The following is an 18,981-nucleotide window of genomic DNA, read 5'->3' as shown; positions in this document are numbered from 1 at the left end:
CTTTGCACTTTCACAAAGCTGTTGAGGGCCTTGAGGTCCAGGATTAGGATTGGATGGACCCCTTCCTTCTTTGGGACTACAAACAGATTGAAGTAGAATCCCTGAAACCTTTCCAGCGTTGTTACAGGTACTATCACCCCACACAGTAGCAGGTTGTGTACTGCCCCAAACAGGGCCTCCGGACTAGCTGGAAGCAGATGAAGGTTGGAGGGAAAGAATCTGTTTGGACAAGAAAGAAACTTTATCTTGTATCCCAATGAAACCAATTTACAGACCCATTGGTCGGACAGTAGGGAGGTCCATCGAGCTGTAAAAATTCCCGAAGATGACCCCCCACCCGTCGAGTCGTGGTAATATTTTTCCTTGCAGACTTGTTTGGCTTGCGAAACCAGGGGTGCTTTTGTCCCTCAGCAGGTGCCTTGTCAGACTGGGAACTCTTACCTGCCGACCCGGGTGGGCGAAAAAGCAGCGTCTGAGTGGAAAAAGAGGGCCCTTGCCTACGATGTGGCTCCATATCCTTCCTGGACTGTGGGAGCAACATGCTCTTCCCACCGGTAACATTGTTAATAATGTCATCAAACGAGGCTCCAAATAGCCTCTCAACCTTAGAAGGGCAAATCCACCAGTGCTTTTTTAGATGCCTGGTCCACAGACCAGCATTTCAGCCAAATCAGGCGCTGTAGTACCACTGCTGATACTGATTTTCTAGAGAGCAGGGGGACCATATCCAGGGCTGCATCACAGACATACTTAAGGCCATGCACCAACTGATCTGCCAGTTCTATGCAGACCGGGGAAGTCTGTTGCTTCTCCAATTCACGGTGCAACAATTTTGCCCATTCAGTAAACGTCTACGACACCAAGGCAGTGGCCAACACAGGTCGTAACGCTGACCCCACCACTCTAAACATAGACCAGGCCACAGCCTTGGCCCTCCTGTTGGCAGGGTCCTTGAAGGCAGGAGTCCCTTCTACCGGAATCGTGGTTACTGTATTCAACCTGGATACCAGGGGGTCAACGATCGGTGGAGATGCCCATTTTTTCAGGAGGCTCTCCTTAAAAGGGTAACGAACCGCCATTCTTCTCGGGACTGAAAAGGCCCGTTGTGGGCTTCCCCATTCCTTGTAAATGAACTTATCAAAATAAGTTAAATACAGAAAAACCTTAGCAGGGCTGGTTTGTGGGACCCAAAAGGGACCGGCACCTCTGCAGATGCCCCTGCTGTATCCTGTATTTTCAGGGTATCCCGCACCGCTGGGATAAGTCCTCCTACTGGCGCTTTTTACTGCACTAAACCAGACACAGAGTCATCCTCACTGTCCAAACGGTCCTGGTCCACATCCTTTTACACGTCAGAACAGGAACCGCCTGTCACAGCGGGGCCTGAGTCTGAATCAGAGCTTTTCCCAGAAGGCGGGGGTAGGGGCCTCCACCCTGGCAACAAAGGACTCCAGGACCACAGACAAAGCATCTATAGGCACCGGATTTTGCGCAGGTGAGCCGGTTGCAATAACAGGGATGTCTGGGGAAGAAGCGCCAGCTTCTGATGCTATGCTGACCCTCACTCGCCTGTCACTACTCAGGGACCTAAGGCAAGGTACACAAAATCCCACCCTGCTAGCTGCTCACAGACTCACAGACTGAGGGGCCCCCTGCAGGACTCACCACCCTGACCCAGGTACTGCGCTGTGCTGCCACTGTCCACTCTCCCCTGTGTTAGTCACGAGGTGTTCTGAGTAAAAACCGCACTGTTCTGGAAGCATACAGTCACCAGCACTAAAGGTAAACCACGCTGAGGCTCCAAGAAAATTGCCGACAGCCATTCTAGCAAAAAACCTCAGAGAAAATGGCTGACGAACCTTCTAGAAAATGGCCAGCAGTAATACATTGAGTAAGGCTACAGGAAAATGGCCGCGGCCTCAGGACTGCCCTCATGGCAAACAGCCTGAACACCTCACTGTGGCCCAGAAAAAACAAGGAAAGAAGGAGCAGACCCTAACAGTCAGAACAGCCCCCTACCAAGGCCCGGAGCCCCCCCGGAGGACCCCCGGCCAGGCACATGCACCGCACCTCATGCCCAGTCACACAGCGGCCCCAGCATGGGGAGGAGGGAAAGAGGGACAGGGAGAGAAGAAAGGGAGAGTGAGAGACCCCCTAGTCGACCTCCCAGGGAATGCCCATCTGCTCCATCCTGCCGAGACAGGTGGAGCCATACTTACCTCTCCTGTCGGGACTGTTGGACGCATTCCACCACAGACCCATCACTCGAGCAGTACGGGGTGGCTGTCGGCCATGGCACACTGTGACACGGACAGCAGTAGCCCGGTCATATGTGTGCCCCTGAGCATATAGATCACCAGCTGCCCCTGGACCAGAAAGAAGTATGTTGTGGCCGACCCAGCGTGTAGCTAGGGTCTGCTCATGCTCGATGGCAAGGCTGGGGAGATTACTAGGATCTATATTATCCAGCCTGTCACCCAGCCTGGCTGTTGATTGTAGATCACAGGATCAAAATTGCAGAAAAAGGGAAAAATTCCCAGGCAGAAAAAAAATTAGCTACAGGAAGCAGAGTGAGGGGTCATAGCCAGTGGGACCGCCCCCTGGGTGGTGCTGTGCAGTTTTGCTGTTTTTACATGTTTTACATGTTCTGCCTAGTCCTCTCCTGAAGGTGGCGATATAACCTAAGGTGAAGATTTAAAGGAGCTGTGTCCGTCAATGAAAGAAAGAGAAATACATTATATGACTTACAGTACATATTATGTACAACAATATATTTAATGATGTAAACACTGATGTACCTGCCACCATAGAGCTGCATTCCTAGTAGAGCAAACACAACGACAAAGAGAAAAAGAAGGAAGAGCAAACTTATGATTGACTTCATAGAGTTCATCAAGGATACTACTAGGTTCCTCAATGAGGCCCAGTATCTGAAAAACATAGATAGCATGGACTGGTTACATAAACACAGATTGCAATAATACACAAAGACACTATACATAACAAGTGGAAATGCAAATGCATGTTATATAAAGGATGATATCACTTGCTCTTACTTTGTTACTTTAAAGATTCTTAGAAGACGCAATGCTCTAAGGACACTAATTCCAAAAGATGTCCCTGGTCTAAATATGGCCCAGAGGACTTCAAATATACTTCCGATTGTCACCTGAATAAGAAAAATTAGCTTTTTAAACTCTGAAAATAAACAGTAAAAACTTGTACATACATTTTAATATTCCAAGTAAATAATCTGCCCCATCATTATAGTGCACATAATAAAGTGGCCCAAACTGACATATATCTGGATGCAATTTTTTAAAAGGTCAGTCTATGCGAAACTAAAATTTATATTTCTGGCACGTGCTGGAGAGTTGAACTACCTGACATTTTCTTTCTTCTCTTGCTGGTTTAACCTCCTTGTTTGAGTTCCTGGTTCTTCACATCAGCTGTGGCCATTATGACAAGTTCCCACCTTCTGTACATCTTTTATTTTTTTTATATTATGGCTAATGCAACAGCAAAAGGTGGATAGAACACCCAAACCTCTGAGTAGAAGCAGTCAGGAATTATGGTGGCGGGAACTTGCTGTTGAAGTAACAAAGACGTATGGGAAGTTGAGGGCTGATTCAGGCCACCAAGTTCCATTGTGACTTTAATATTACTGGCGTTTTTTTCCCCTACCGCTAAACTCCCCTGCATGTTAGCCTATGTGCTCTTGCACACATAGGCTTTTAGAAGCATTTAGTGGCAGGAGAGTTTAGTGGCAGGAAAAAAAAAAACACTGCAGGTGCTTCCAGGAGCTTGGGCAGAAAAAAATGCTTGATGCTTGTAAATGAGTATATACACGGCTAAACGTGAATTAACGCTAGGCGTGTTTAGCGTTTAATCGTTAATTAATTTTCTCTTTACATTTTCTCTTTACACCAGCCAATGAAATGAATAAATGCCCAAGCGCTTGACAGCTGTAAGTGCACCTAAATGCTTGTAAAAGACTTAGACACTTTTATTAGCATCAGGAATTTTCTGCAAAAACGCTGCTGCCAGGACGAAGGCTTCTATTAAATTTAAAAAACACCCCTTGTGCTTGAGACATAATAAACAATAACAAGACATGTAAAATTATTCCCATAACTTAACATTATTAATATGAATTCAGATTAAAATTATATTAAATGTTATATCTATCTGCTCTGTGCAATGGGTTAGCACAGAGCAGCTCAGATCCTCTTCTTCTGGGATCCCCCACCAGCGCTCCTCCTCTTCGGACATTTTCTATGGGGGCACTTGTGCAGACTTGATCCTGAGCCGCCCTGTCCATGTATATTGACACAGACCAGGCAGCTCGGCGATGCCCCCCGCTCCCTTGTCACAGCATTTTATTGACAACAGTGGAAGCCAAAGGCTCCTGCTGCTATCAGTCTGCCTAGAGAGGAGGGACAGAGCCAGGAGAGCCTCGGCTCTAGTGTACATCGCTGGATCAGGTAAGTATAAAGAGGGGGGGAGGGGATTCTGTTACACAGAAGGTTTTTTACATTAATTCATAGGATGCTTAAAAAACTTTTAGGCTTTAGAACAACTTTAATAATGTTTAGTAGCTAATAACTGAGGCTCTAATGCATTGATCTTATTGTCATATCTACTACTAGTATGAGTATATGTGGGTTCCTCCTAGTTCCTTCCTACTTTTGTCCACTCTACAACACTTTACATCATATTGATTTATGGACACTTCAGTTTTATTTAGTGTTCATTATGGTTAATGTCAGGGTTCTGTAAAGGACACTCAAGCTCCTCCACTCCAATCTTGTCAAACCTTGTCTTTATAGAACTGGCTCTGTGCAAAGGGGCACAGTCACGCTGGAACAGAGAAATGCCTTCCCAAACTGTCACCATGAGGTTGAAAGAGCACAAATGTCTAAAATGTTATTTAGCTTTAACTGTAGCACCATCAAGATGGCACTGCTATTGTAATTAATCAACTTGAGGTCAATGACGGAAGCATTTATTCATTGTCACACAGTGCAAACCTCTATGAAGATTGTTACATATACTCTACACCTTCTATTCCTTCTACCTAGCTAGTTAAAGTATTGCATTTATTAAATTGCTGAAAATTATAGTAAAAAAAACTTTTTCTATCCAAAACAAACTTTTTTGTTTTGGATAGATTGGAAAAGTGTTAGAACCACCATCAGGTTTTTTTTAATGGCTGCCTCTATCCCGCTCTGTTCACTTTCTCTGCTTGCCTTGGTCATTATTGTTAGGGGGCCACAGACAATGGAACATCCAACCTTTTACAGTATCTATTCAACAGGAATGGAGGGTAAATCTTCCATTTGGACATCTGTCTCGGTGACAATTGTCTAAGAGGGGATATATTTTAACTTTAGTGATGTTTTTCTTATTTCCAGTTGTGTCGCCAGGCCAAGAAGCAAAGTCAAATATCCCCAATGAGACACAGAGAGAAAAAAATTGAGAGAGGTAATGACAATAACGTGTATTTCAACACTGAAATAAATTGTTGACAACATTTTCTTTTTTTTGCATTTTTCATATTTAGTTGATTGTATTTCCTTTATAGCTTTTTCGCTTACTCTTTTAGCTATGTGTATAATATATCAGAAAATATAGAATATACAATCAAGGTCACATTTATATATCTATTGTTTTCAATCAGCCTGACACAACCTGTATAGATAATGGTGATTTTTTAAAGCTTTAATGCACAACTGTGATTATTTACAATAAGATGATGGCATCCAGGAAAGGAGCAACAGTTGTGTTGCCTATAGCAAAGGATATAAATGTTATCTCACTTTTAAGCTGCTAAACATATTCATATTATATATTTGTCCATATGTCTATAGCTTTCTTTCACTTTGTATCATCAATCAGGCACTGAAGAATTCAGAAGACCATATCCTTTCTCACCCCACAGTCGAAACAGTTGAAAGAGGAGTGAAAGTAGAGTCTTGGACCCATGCCATACATTTTGAAAGACATCTCCACCAAAAATAACCCAAGAAACAAAAATTCTGCATAGTCTGAAAAACAGCAAAGAAAATATGAATTTCATTAAACACAGCTAGAGAACAGTAATTCAGCGTCAATGCACGTTTGCAAGTGTTGCCTCTTATTACTATTCTTTTGGATCACTGGACATATGACAGAGGCACAGGTACAATTAAATAAGTAGAATCTCTAAAACACTTGGTTTACACATGCATGAAGGAACTTTATTGCCATAAATAAACATAATCCAAACTGCTCACTAAACAGATTGTGGTTCATTTCCTAAAAGAGTAGACAATGTTCACTTAGCAAACAAAAAAAGGTTATGTTCACTTTGAATACCCAATCAAGTTCCAGGCAAAGTAAAAAGTATTAAAATGTTCATTTTGAATAACCATTCACGTTCAAGGCACAGTAAAAAGAAAAAGTGAGCTAGCTATGTTTATTTTAAATGTCAAATCAAATGTAAGACAAAGTAAAAAGAAAAATGCAATACTGGTTATGCTCATTTTTAATTTAAAATCCAATTATGTTTAATGCAAAGTAAAAAACAAGATTGGCTATGCTCACTTTGAAAAACCAATCATATTCAAGGTAAATTAAAAAGTAAAAACAAGAATGACTATGTTCATTTTGATACCCAACCATGTCCAAGGAAATAACAAGGGGGTAGTGGCGCTGTCACTTGTTATGCATAATAACAAATAGTCCATCAAGAGAGTCCTTGTTATGGTATTCTTTAAAATAGTGAAAAGGGACTGAGACTGAAATGGGAAGGAGAAATGTTCAAGGCAATGGAAAAGGACAAGACAAAAATTCTGCACATGTATGACTGCATTAATGAAGAGGATGCTGATTTATCTTACACAGGAAACTAAGGGAACATATACAGTATTTTACAAACCGATCACTCTCTAATCAATTAGTAAATTAACTCTATTGGCTTAGTTCTGTTAGTACCACTTTCCTTCTACTCTAAATCCAACATGGCTAGATCCAGCAAGCTAAGGGAAAATTTTGTTGAGCCTACCTTCACACTGAAGGATGGTTTGAAATCGTGCAAGTTGAGCTGAACTCCCACAATTTCAAACCGGCATTTCAGTCCGACTTCTGGGGCGATTTGACAAATATTTGTGTGCGTTCATACACAAATGTCTATTCAAATCACCCCCGAAATGGCCAAAAGTAGTGCAGGAACTACTTTTGTGAATCGGTGCAGTGCTGAAAAATCGACATTGCACCCATTCGGTCAGTGCCGTTGCCAGCAATAGGTGGCGATTTGACATGCAATTTGACATTGCAAATCGCATGTCAAAATGGCCCAATGTGAATGTGGGCTGAAACATGAAAATTCCATGCAAAGTGAACAACCTATGTGATTTTTGTAACTCAATTTCCTAGTAAGGACTGCCTTGTGGCTAAGAACACTAGCACCAACATTGAATGGCTCATACAGTTTGTATTGGAGATGGCTATCAAGGATGACAATATGCCATATGGAGAAGAAGGAATATTGAGGCCCAGTCCAAGGATTCAGGGGTTACAGGAGGATATATGGATATATGGATATATGGATATATATATATATATATATATATATATATATATATATATATATATATATATATATAGATATAGATATATATATATATAGTATATGTAGTAATGCATATGCTTATCGCCTTGAAAAGGGGACCCTGCAAGGCCCCAAAACATTGTTTACTTATGCATTATTTGTCAATGCCTGCAAAATAAACTCAGGACATATGTACAATTGGAGTGCTAGTGACTTTCTATTATTGTATCTGGTTCTGGCACAGCACCATCCATGGCATTCACTTTGAGCAACCATCATTAAAAGGTTGAGTACTGTGAGCAGTGCAGCTTCTTTCTGGACTGTCTTGAGTTAAATAGAACCCTGCCTAAAACTTGTTTTTCTAACCTTAGATACAGTTAAAGTCTGTATTTCCCAAGAACAAAAGTAGAGGGGAAAGCCCGCCGGAGACACCTTTTCCAGTGAAAACTGTCATAGTTGAAATTTCACCTAATTTTGGGGATACTTCTTTTTTTTTATCTTGTAGGCAGGTTATGAGGTGAAAATGGTTTAGGTTGAAGTTCTAGTTTGAGAGCATACTTACACAGGATATTTGAGAGCCATTGAAACTGGTTATGATGGACAATGGCCACGCAGCCTGTGTTTAATGCTACTACTCCCAAGACCAGCCAATAAAAGACCTGGGATTTGATCAGGTGCCGTACAGAAATACGTAATAGCCGTTCTTTGTGGCGAAAATAAGATGCACCATCCATTTTGTTGCTCTTGATACTATCTCTGGCAAGGGGAGTGCCTGCAAAGGACAAAACGAGCTTAGTTAACTTCATTATCCTAAATTGTTAGAATTAAACATATCTATGTTAAAGATGTAAAATCATATAATTTCTACATTGTATTTCAGTTATTTCTATAGCCTACTCCCATTAACCTGAACGATCTTGAAGTTTGTAAATGTACTTTTGTGAGGATCCCCACACATTTGCTTGAATTCTTTGACATGTATTCTCTATGTCTTGTTGATAGGCACTTTGCAGTCTTTACAGAACCTGCCTTCTAAGCTAGGGAGGTGCTGAGAAGAGGAGTTTCAGAAGGTGAAGCCAATACAGGAATCACTGCTTGCAGGCAGGCAGGCAGCAAAGTGCCATGGGGTATTTAGTCCTTAGAGATTGAAAGTAAACAGCAGAAGAGAAGTTGCAAAGTATGCAGGTAATCCAGGAAGTTGTAAAAAGGGATGGCCAGCAGACAGGCAGCAATCACATTATGAAGGAGATTTTTCAGGTAATATCATATTGTATTTTTTTTTTTTTTTTAGAGATTACTACTAATCTGCTTATTGTTTTCTGCTCGAAAGTTAATTGGACAAATATGGCTGTAACCTATCCCTACAACTTTTTTGCAATGGTGTAATACAGTAAATGCTGTCTTAGAAAGGGAAAAAAATGTTCCTATCGACATAGGGGTTGCCTGAAAAAAATTTCAAAAAATGTGGTCCCCTTGGCTGTCGTCAGAATTGGCTCCAACCACCTCTAATCTTTCCAGCCTGTCCCATTGATGGCATTACTGCTCTACTGTGCATACCATGTATCAACCATTTTGCTGTCCACTAGGCCAACTTTCTTTTTGGCATATCAGAGTGTATCACTTACAGTTCTGACTGTAGTTATAACCTGCATTATAATGCCATTATACATTGCTGATGGTTGTGGTTCTTCTTGGCCTGTGAACTGGAACAAATTGTACTCTGTTTGTTTTCTTTTGTGCACTTAGCTGTTGGAAATTGCAAAAGCTTAAAAAAAAACAGTTTGATTAATCGCTTCAGCCCCGCAAGATTTTACCCCCTTCCTGACCAGAGCACTTTTTACAATTTGGCACATTCTGACAATTGCGTGGTCATTCGACGCTGTACCCAAACAAAATTTGTATCCTTTTTTCCCCATAAATAGAGCTTACTTTTGGTCACCTCTGCGGTTTTTATTTTTTATGCTATAAACAAAAAAAGAACAACAATTTTGAAAAAAAAAAACAATATTTTTTACTTTTTTCTATAATAAATATCCCCAAAAGTAAAAAAAAAAAATTCTTCATCAGTTTAGGCCAATATATATTCTTCTACTTTTTTTTTGATAAATTTGCATATTGATTGGTTTGCACAAAAGTTATAGCATCTGCAAACCATGGGAAAGATTTATGACATTTTTATTATTTATTTATTTTACTAGTAATGGCAGTGATCTGCGATTATTAGCAGTACTGCAACATTGCGATGGACATATTGGAGACTTTTGACACTTTTTTGGGGCCATTGTCATTTATACAGTGATCAGTACTATAAAAATGCACTGATTACTGTGTAAATGTCACTGGCAGGGAAGGGGATAACACTAGGGGGCGATCAAGGGGTTAAATGTGTGTTCCCTCAGCATGTTCTTACTGTGTTGGGATGGAAGTGACTAGGTGAGGAGCCATATTGCTTTTCCTACTTAGAAGGAAGAAACTATATGGCTCCTCTCCTCTGACAGCACAGGGAAGTGTGTGTTTACATACACACATATCCCTGTGCTGGCACTCATGCATCTGATCGCGCATGGCCGGCGGCGATCCTGCCCGCCCGCCACACACATTGGGTTCCCCAAACTGCAGCAAGTGCGCAGATGCCCTCTGGTGGCCAAAAACAGGTAGGATGTACCCATACAGGATTTCGCCCAGGAGTGACATTGTGCCACAGTATATCTGTGTGACACAGTTGGCAAGTGGTTAAAAAAAAAAAATTATATATATATATATATATATATATATATATATATATATATATATATATATATGTATATATTGTTTTTATTGCTATTAGAACGCTGAAGTTATAAAATGAAAGTGTATGCTGTGACCATAGAACTCCTTTAAGGTATGCCATTACAATATTGATGGCAATGTTAAAGATTCAATAAAAACATTTTTCAAGTGTTTCTATAGGGATTGGTTAAATTGATCCACCATAATACCAGATTTTGTCCATTGTAGACCCTATTGTTTTTTTTTATTTACATACAAAATGTATTGACTCAACACCCACAAAAAGTAAATTAAAACTGGAGTCACCGGGTAACAGAAAAATAGGCCCTATTCTATTCTCGGAACTACACAGGAAGGTCAAATGGGAAAAAGCAACTACAAAATGTTTCTTGGAGAATACCTTTACATTAAAAAGATAAAGGGGCAACTCACCAACCGAGGATATATCAACACAGTGGTCCTCATTTGACTCCCGATTCATGGCTTCTGTTCTACTCCTCTTAATCGTTGCTCTTCTGAGAACTGCAAATACAGGACACAAGGAACTGGTCAGCCTGTTCTCTCCAGAAATATATTTGCAATTGAACATTACGTACAGAAATGTTAAATGCTTTATGGGGCTGGATGACTAAGCAACCTGCAAAACAATGATCCATCTTACCTTCTAAAGCTGAGGTGCCAGAATTCTTATTTTCTTCTGCTAGCATCACTTCCTCTGTATAACAAAAAACATGGCCATTAAGGGGTAAAGAACTTACACAGAAAAGTTTATTTCAGCAAAAAAAAAAAGGAGAGGAGGGCAGATTGGATCATTCACTCTTTAAAGGGTTTACATTACATTTTTCTGCAGATGCAAGTAGACTGAGCCATACCTCTAGTTTATGTTTGTCAATTAGACCTTTGCACTTGATTTAACTATGGTCATCTATTACAGCCATTGATGGAATTATACCCTAGCTGCTCAGGCCTCTGCTCATTTTATATTATAAAAAAATTAAGGAACTTAAAATATATTAAAAGCTAAAACTTTTTTTAGATAGGGTAGGGAATGGTAGAGAGGGTAGGGAATAGTTACAACCCCTATTATGCTTTTTTTTTGCCATCCATGTGGCATTGTGGAGACTTCACTTCAATTCCTGTCCTGCAGACACAGCAGGAAGGAAAAATTAGGGAAACACCCTGTTAGGCAGTTGCCACTGTTCTGATGACTAAAAATGTTGGTATTTCCCTCACTTTCAGTCCCAGTGACAATGGTCACCAGGACAAAGAAAGATAGTGAATCGTCCTAGTGGGGGACACAGAAAGCAATAAAAACCTAACAAGGGGTTCTAACCATGTAATTTAAAAATGAAAAACAAAAATAGATTAGATATATTTTAAACCTGAACTGATCTTAAATTGAAACCAGTCCTCTCAACCGTTTTACCCCAGAATGACCCTTAGAAAACTGTCAGGTCTCAGGAACCTGTGATAAGAACTCATCAGGCTATAGTGGGAAAAATGCCCCCTTTATTGATGGTAAGATTGAGCCCCTCTCTGACAGATAAAAATAAAATTGGTGTCATGTCAATTGGTGCTGGCTCCAGAACTATGCAAGCCACAGCTCAAGAAACCCCTAGCAACATCTTGAGGAACCCTAGTGTTCCACGAAACCCAGGTTGAGAATGGATGCTTTAAATCTTTTCAGCAACCTTCTAAAGGTTTTAGTTGCCTGGCTGTTAAACTGACGTTCCAGATTGAGCAGTTTCTGGGTCACTAACATGGAACATGTATACAAATATGCTGCAAACAAATTCCAGAGACATGGGGGGGGGGGGGTGGTTTACTAAAACTGGAGCATACAAAGTCTGGTGCAGCTCTGCAAAGAAGCCCATCAGCTTCCAGGTTTTACTGTCAAAGCCTTAGGCTACTTTCACACTGAGATGCTTTACAGGTGCTATAGCGCCTGTATAGTGCCTGTAAAGTGCATCTCCTGTATCTCCAGTGTGAAAGTCCGAGGGCTTTCACACTGGAGTGGTGCGCTTGCAGGGCGGTCAAAAAAAGTCCTGCAAGCTGCATCTTTGAAGCAATGTAGGAGCGGTGTATTTTCCACTCCTAAAGCGGCCTTTCCCATTGAAAAAAATAGGGCAGTGGCGCTAAACCGCGGACATAGCACCGCTGTGCTGGCGCTATGCGGGCAGTTTTAACCTTTTTCGGGCTACTAGCGGGGGGTCAAAACTGCCCCGCTAGCGGCCGAATAGCGCCGCTAAAACGACAGTAAAGCAGTGCTAAAAATAGCGTCTAAATGAACAAGCTGAAGTTAGAAGCTGATTGGCTACCATGCATAGCTGTACCAGCTTCTGAGTGCTCCAGTTTTAGTAAATCTCCCCCATAACTAATTACCCATAAACTGACACATGTTCTTGTCGTGCTCCAATGCTGTGCACAGGGTCATACTTACTATAAGACATTTGTGGCAGAGAGCCTATATTGGCACCAAAAAAAAATCTCTTTTGGCTATGTCTGGGGAAAAAGCTTGCAATACAGATGGGGCACTCAGAAGGCAGGCAGGGCTGAATAGCGGAATACACCATGTCAGCTCACAAAATGGCAGACCAATGGGTTTTCTGTACTTGTAGCGTTTATAAAGAGTTAAATCATAAACAAATGTGCATATATTGCAGAGATTTACTGTACATGTTTTTTATGCTTAGACATTCACTTTAAGCTTCAATATCAGACATTCATTTAAGCATCTGTACAGATAAAGAAACTTTTACATACTAGACATAGCAATAAATGGTTTACTTTGCTCTTCAAATATAGCAAATTGAGTTGCAGGGTTAATGGTCCTTTAACATTTTCTCTTGTTCAAATGATTTTATAAGAACGTGAAGATGAAATGAGTTGTGAAGATCCTTTGTCATTACTAAGAAGGCTTAAACGATAAGTGCGGAAATATTCACTCACCAGCTTTATCTATCCATGCTCGATAGCCATTCAGTTCCCTTTCAATCTGCTGCTGCCTGCGCAACTTCATGAAGGCCCTCCTATTCTCCACACGCTCCCTCTCTTTGGCAAATTCACTGCAAACAGAGGTGTTAATTAATACTGAATAAATTGAGCATTAATCCTCTGTTCTAGGGCAGAAAAGTGGAAAAAATAAATGTCACACGATAACATGGGTTCTTTGAGGTAAAAAGGCTACAGTTAAATTAAATCAAGCAGATGGCAGCCATATCTAAAGCACTAATTAAAGTGCAACTTCAGGAACTAAACTACATGACTGTTTTACCCACCACTTATCTCTGCATAGCCAGGCAGACAAATCCATATTTACGATTTCATTTTTGAAGGTTTCTGCATTACCACACTGCTGATTCATCGCCCATTGAGCAGACAGGTGACACAGGAAGCCATATAACCAAACACGAAATTGTGGTGTCACCTTACTGGCTGAAAAAGGTCAATCACAGGATCAACAGGAAAAACTGCAAATGCATTGGCAGGTAAAACACTGCTCATGTATGCATTGCAGTGTTGCATTTTGATGTTTGATTAATTATTAATAAAAATGCTATAAATGAAAATTCAGAAAAAAGTAGCAACCTTTATGTGCCATATACAAAAAATCTATAAAACCAAGGGCAGAGTTGCACATAGCATTTAACATGACATACTATTCATAAGGATGTCGACAAAATATTGATGCAATAAAGAGTCCTTATTCCAGGAAGAAAGATAAAAAATACATCCAATATTGCACAGTCTTATGTGAAAGAAAAAAAGCAGGTGTAGAGCTTAAGGTAGTGGAAAGATAAAGGCGTCACACTCCTGAATTCCCAATCACAATTCATAGATGCATTCCAGATATTCAATATGATATCCACACCGCATGTGACCATCGCCAGAGAGAAATGCCTGCTTATCGGATAGATTTGACCTGTAAAAAGGTCAGAACGCCTATGGCAGATTACCCTGCCAGGGCCTTTAGGCTGCAGTCTTCTCGGCACACCAGGATCCAGTAATCACTCTCTTTCTCTTGTCCTTACTTGCGGGTATTCACGGATATCCCACTCCGAAAAAAAGGAGAATGCTTCACATAGCATAAGATCCAATGCTTTTTATTTCAGAGTAATACATTTATTTTTTAAAAAGGAGGAGAACATCTCCATTAAAAAGAGAATATACCGGCCGGTACTAAAATCAAAACGACCTCGTATGTCACACATCCACATGTCGACATCCTTATGATTAGTATGTCATGTTAAATGTTATGCGCGACTCTGCCCTTGATTTTTGTTTACCTGTGTTGCCAGCATATCTCCCAACTGTCCCTGATTTCGAGGGACTGTCCCTGATTTGGAACAAAGTCCCTCTGTCCCTCCTTCCTCCTCATTTATCCCTCATTTTGGTCTGATCTATATAGTTGTATATAAAATGCACTATTTATCTATCGTAAACTGTTTCCCAGTGTTAAACCTTTCATCCAACTTCTAAATTGCTGCATTTTTAAATTTTAAAAGCCAATACAAAAGGAATAGTAGTGGTAATTAACCACTTCCCGCTGGCTCTCGTTCTGGGCGGACATCATATGAGGGCCTCCCAGAGTGACCGCTCTCGCACGGCCGTTGTGCGGGGAACGGTGGTGCAGTGTGTCAGTCAGACACACCGATCTCTGTAAAAAGCCTCTGACGGAGGCTCTTTACCACTTGATCAGCTGTGTCCATTTACAGCTGATCACCATGTAAACAGGAAGAGCCTCCCCTCGCATGCCAACCCAGGACCACTGGGTATGCCACCCTAAACCACCAGGGAAATGCCAATCAGTGCCCAGGCAGTTGCCAATCAGTGCACATCCCCAATGCTTGCCAAGGCTATTGCCATCAGTGATGCCTATAAATTCCATCTATCAGTGCCCATCAGTGCCACGTATCAGTGCCCAGCAGTGCCACCTATCAGTGCCCAGCAGTGCTGCCCTTCAGTGCCACCCATAAGTACTCATCAGTGCAGCCTTTCAGTGCCCATAAGTGTCGCTTATCAGTGCCCATCAGTGCCCACCAATGCCACCCATGAGTGCCCATCAATGCCACCTATCAATGCCCATCAGTGCTGCATATCCGTGCCTCCCATCATTGCTGCCTATCAGTGCCCATCATCACTGCCCATCAGTGCCACCTCATCGGTGCTACCTTATCGGTGCCCATCAGTGCTGCCTTATCAGTGCCCATCAGTGAAGGAGAAAACTTACTTATTTAAAACATTTAATAACAGAAACAAAAGAAAAACTTTTTTTTTCAAAATTTTAGTATTTTTTTATTTGTTTAGCAAAAAATAAAAATCGCAGAGGTGATTAAATACCACCAAAAGAAAGCTCTATTTGTGGAAACAAAATTATAAAAATTCTGTTTTGGTACAGTGTAGCATGACCGCGCAATTGTCATTTAAACAGCGACAGTGCTGAAAGCTGAAAATTGGCTTGGGCAGGAAGGGGATATAAGTGGCTGGTATTGAGGTAGTTAAAAGCGCTTGTGGGTTTAACCAACCATTTTTTTTGTACAATTCTCTTTTAAGGGGGCGTGATGGGGGGTTCCTATGCCTACATGCTTTTGCTATTGGAGGGTCCCTTATTCCAATTTTAGAAAGTTGGGAGGTATGTGCCAGCACACTTCAATCTTAATGCAAAAAAAGAGGCCTTCATTAACAATTTGTCAGAATGTCTTATAGGCAACATTTTAGAATCACCAAAGGGTTCCTTCAGCCAGCAGAATGACATCTTGTTTCAAAATTTTCACTTGTATTGTATGCTTAGGGTATGTAGTACAGACCCTCTTGGATGGCTCCGCTGTTAACTCATGTTCTGATCCCTTGATGGTGGAGTCAGGCATGGGGTATTTTCAGCCAGGCGCACTATTAAGTATTATCAAGTCCCACTCAGTCCTCACACATTAATTAGGTAGATAGTGTTTTTTATTTGTTTTGTAGAACTGGCATAGGGATTGGGAAAACACTTTGGGATACCCATAACTAGCAACTTGAAGGAGTACACTATCATGCAACGGTTAACTGACATACAGCAGAGTCTTCTATATAGAAAGTAACAATAACTCAGCACAGGGGCTTACACTATGGACACAAACCTGGCATCAGGTCTGGAACAGTCCCTCTAGAAAAAACGGTGCAAAGGCAACAGTCTCTCTCTTAGACCAGAGGTCTCAAACTGACAGCCCTCCAGCTGTTGCAAAACTACAAGTCCCATCATTCCTCTGCCTGTGGGAGCCATGCTTGTAACTGTTAGCCTTGCAATGCCTCATGGGACTTTTAGTTTAGCAACAGCTGGAGGGCCGCCAGTTTGAGACCCCTGTCTTAGACCTACTCACTGTGTTACAGGCAATCCTGAAGGCCTTCCTCCTGCTTTAGGTGACACTGGCACAAAAACATCCCAGACAGATCCTCTTTGGATGTTGCTGGGTGTTCCTTTGTGGTGATCCTTCAACTCCTTGGTGAGCTAGAATCAGTCAGGACTTCTTAAAGCTTCTCAGAGCGTTAGAAGTTTTGACAACACTTCCAAGCTGGGTCACACTCCAGCAGGCAAAGGACCCTGCTACTCTCTGCTCCAGCCCCTCTGCTGATCATGCCCTTGACCAGGGATTGGCTGAGGCTGTATACAGGGCCAGATCAGACTCTACCCTCTCCACCTACTATGTTCCAGAGCTTTCTGGAAAGCCAGGGGAGACAGGCAAGTCTGTATCTGCAGAACCCAGAGTAGACAAAATCAATGCACAAGCGCCACTGGCTACAGTAGAGCCCAAAAAATACTACATTTACCTCTTACTTATCTCACTAGCACCTAAATAGGAGGGTGCTACACTTTTTTTTTTAAATCAAATAAGTTTTTATTGTAAAGCACTTATGGTACAAACCAAACATAGGAGTAAAGTACAGTCTTACAATAGCATTGGTTTTTACATCCAAAAGTATACAGAGAATATAGAAATACAAATAGGTTCGGTTTGAAAACTGTTGAGACATGGAAAATATCAATAAAACCAAAAAATTAAAGAAGAAAGGAGATAAGGAAAAAGAAAAAAGGAACCAAAAGTAATAACAAAAGTATCGTTCTCTCATAGACCACTCCGCATCAAGAAACAGCCGCATAGGTACCTTACATATATACTACGGCCCACAGCCCAGCACACAGTCCCATTGGTGTCTCCCTACACCCCGTACAATTACCGGCTAAGGGAGAGACATAGAGTTAGACCCATCCTGGAAACATGACCATTTATGTACCTCCATATACCGGTCCTAGGACCTTCAGTTAACCCTGTAAAAGTCTGTCCTGTATAAGTTGGTGGGGAGCTAGTCCCGGGACCTCAAGCCACCCCCCCCACATGGCATTAAATTTGTGCGGTGCGTTTCTGTGTTGGTATGTTATCTTTTCTCTGATCAGCATCTGGTTCACCTGTTCTATCCATTGCTGCCTGGTGGGAACCCTGTGGGTCATCCATAGTCTCGCTATCAATTTTCTAGCTACATATAGTAACCTGATAATGGCTGTATGGGCCGAGGGTGTCAATGATTCCTCATCCAGGGCCCCCAGCAGGCAGACCAACGGACACCGCGGGATACCAACAGAGAACACTGAGGATATAGTGTCAAAAATTCCCGCCCAATATCGTTTTAGTTTCGGGCACCTCCAGAACATGTGCATAAGATCCCCATGGTCCCGCATACATTTAGGGCAAAGGGGAGACCCTCTAACACCCCAACTGTGCAGTTTAACTGGAGTTCTATAGGTCCTATGTAGTAAATATAGGTGGGAGAGCCTATGGGAGGCCGATACCGACACCAACGGAGTGGAGGACAAGCAGAGGTTCCAGGTCTCCGCGTCCATGGGCCCCAGGTCCGCCTCCCACCTCTGCCGACATGGAAGACGTGCCGGGTCCTGCACCGCGTCAAGAAGCATAGCATACCCCCTAGAGATCATGCCTTTACGGTCAATCTGCATAAATATCTCCTTCACCGCAGGATGGTCTGTTAGGGAGAGCTGCACACTCCGTGCCTGTGTCTGCAACGCATGACGTAACTGTAAATATTTAAAGAAATCCCTACGAGGGATGTCAAACTCCGCTTGTATTTCCATAAAGGACTTCAGTACCCGTCCACTATACAGTTGCGAGAGATACTGAAGACCACTCCCACTCCAGTTACCAAATCCCTTGAGCTTAAAAAGTTCACCATAATTAGCGTTCCGCCAAATAGGGGTGAGGGCAAGGAAGCCACGTATTCGTAGCAGTTTTTTAACATGAGACCACAGTGTATTCAGCAGTATAACAGTCGGGGAACCCCTGTCCATATGAGGGAAGCCTGCCTCCAATCTAGACAATGCTGTGTCCGAGGCGACCGTGTCAGCCAGTATCCTTCGGATCGGGTCCAATGGGTCATCCAACCCCCACCCACCCATGTGCTGGAGCTGCGAAGCAAAAAAATACATCCTAGCGTGTGGAAGTGCCAACCCCCCTTCGTCCTTATTATATTGCAAGGTAAGTAAGCTAAGTCTGGCCGTCTTTCTACACCATATTAATTCCCTAAACTGAGAGTCAATTTTATCGAACCAACGTTTCGGGATCTAAGTCGGG

At 41.9% G+C, this 18,981-nt stretch overlaps 1 protein-coding gene across 6 annotated transcripts in view; it reads right to left on the bottom strand.

The window, feature by feature from the left end:
* Positions 1 to 18,981, bottom strand: part of CACNA1E (calcium voltage-gated channel subunit alpha1 E) — a 330,584-nt gene that overhangs the window by 132,974 nt on the left and 178,629 nt on the right. For all 6 annotated transcript variants that reach the window (XM_077453108.1, XM_077453107.1, XM_077453111.1 and 3 more), the window contains exons 7-13: positions 13,310 to 13,425; positions 11,022 to 11,075; positions 10,793 to 10,882; positions 8,154 to 8,363; positions 5,935 to 6,047; positions 3,057 to 3,169; positions 2,799 to 2,930 (exon numbers count right to left, since the gene is read on the bottom strand). In XM_077453108.1, coding sequence (XP_077309234.1) covers positions 2,799 to 2,930; positions 3,057 to 3,169; positions 5,935 to 6,047; positions 8,154 to 8,363; positions 10,793 to 10,882; positions 11,022 to 11,075; positions 13,310 to 13,425 — 828 coding nt within the window. The remainder of the gene's footprint in view (positions 1 to 2,798; positions 2,931 to 3,056; positions 3,170 to 5,934; positions 6,048 to 8,153; positions 8,364 to 10,792; positions 10,883 to 11,021; positions 11,076 to 13,309; positions 13,426 to 18,981) is intronic.

Source organism: Lithobates pipiens, unplaced genomic scaffold, assembly GCF_037356315.1.
Source record: "Lithobates pipiens isolate NorthernLeopardFrog02 unplaced genomic scaffold, aLitPip1_a1.2 Scaffold_23, whole genome shotgun sequence".
NCBI classification, from domain to species: Eukaryota; Metazoa; Chordata; class Amphibia; order Anura; family Ranidae; genus Lithobates; species Lithobates pipiens.
This window is presented reverse-complemented; position numbering and strand designations above follow the sequence as displayed.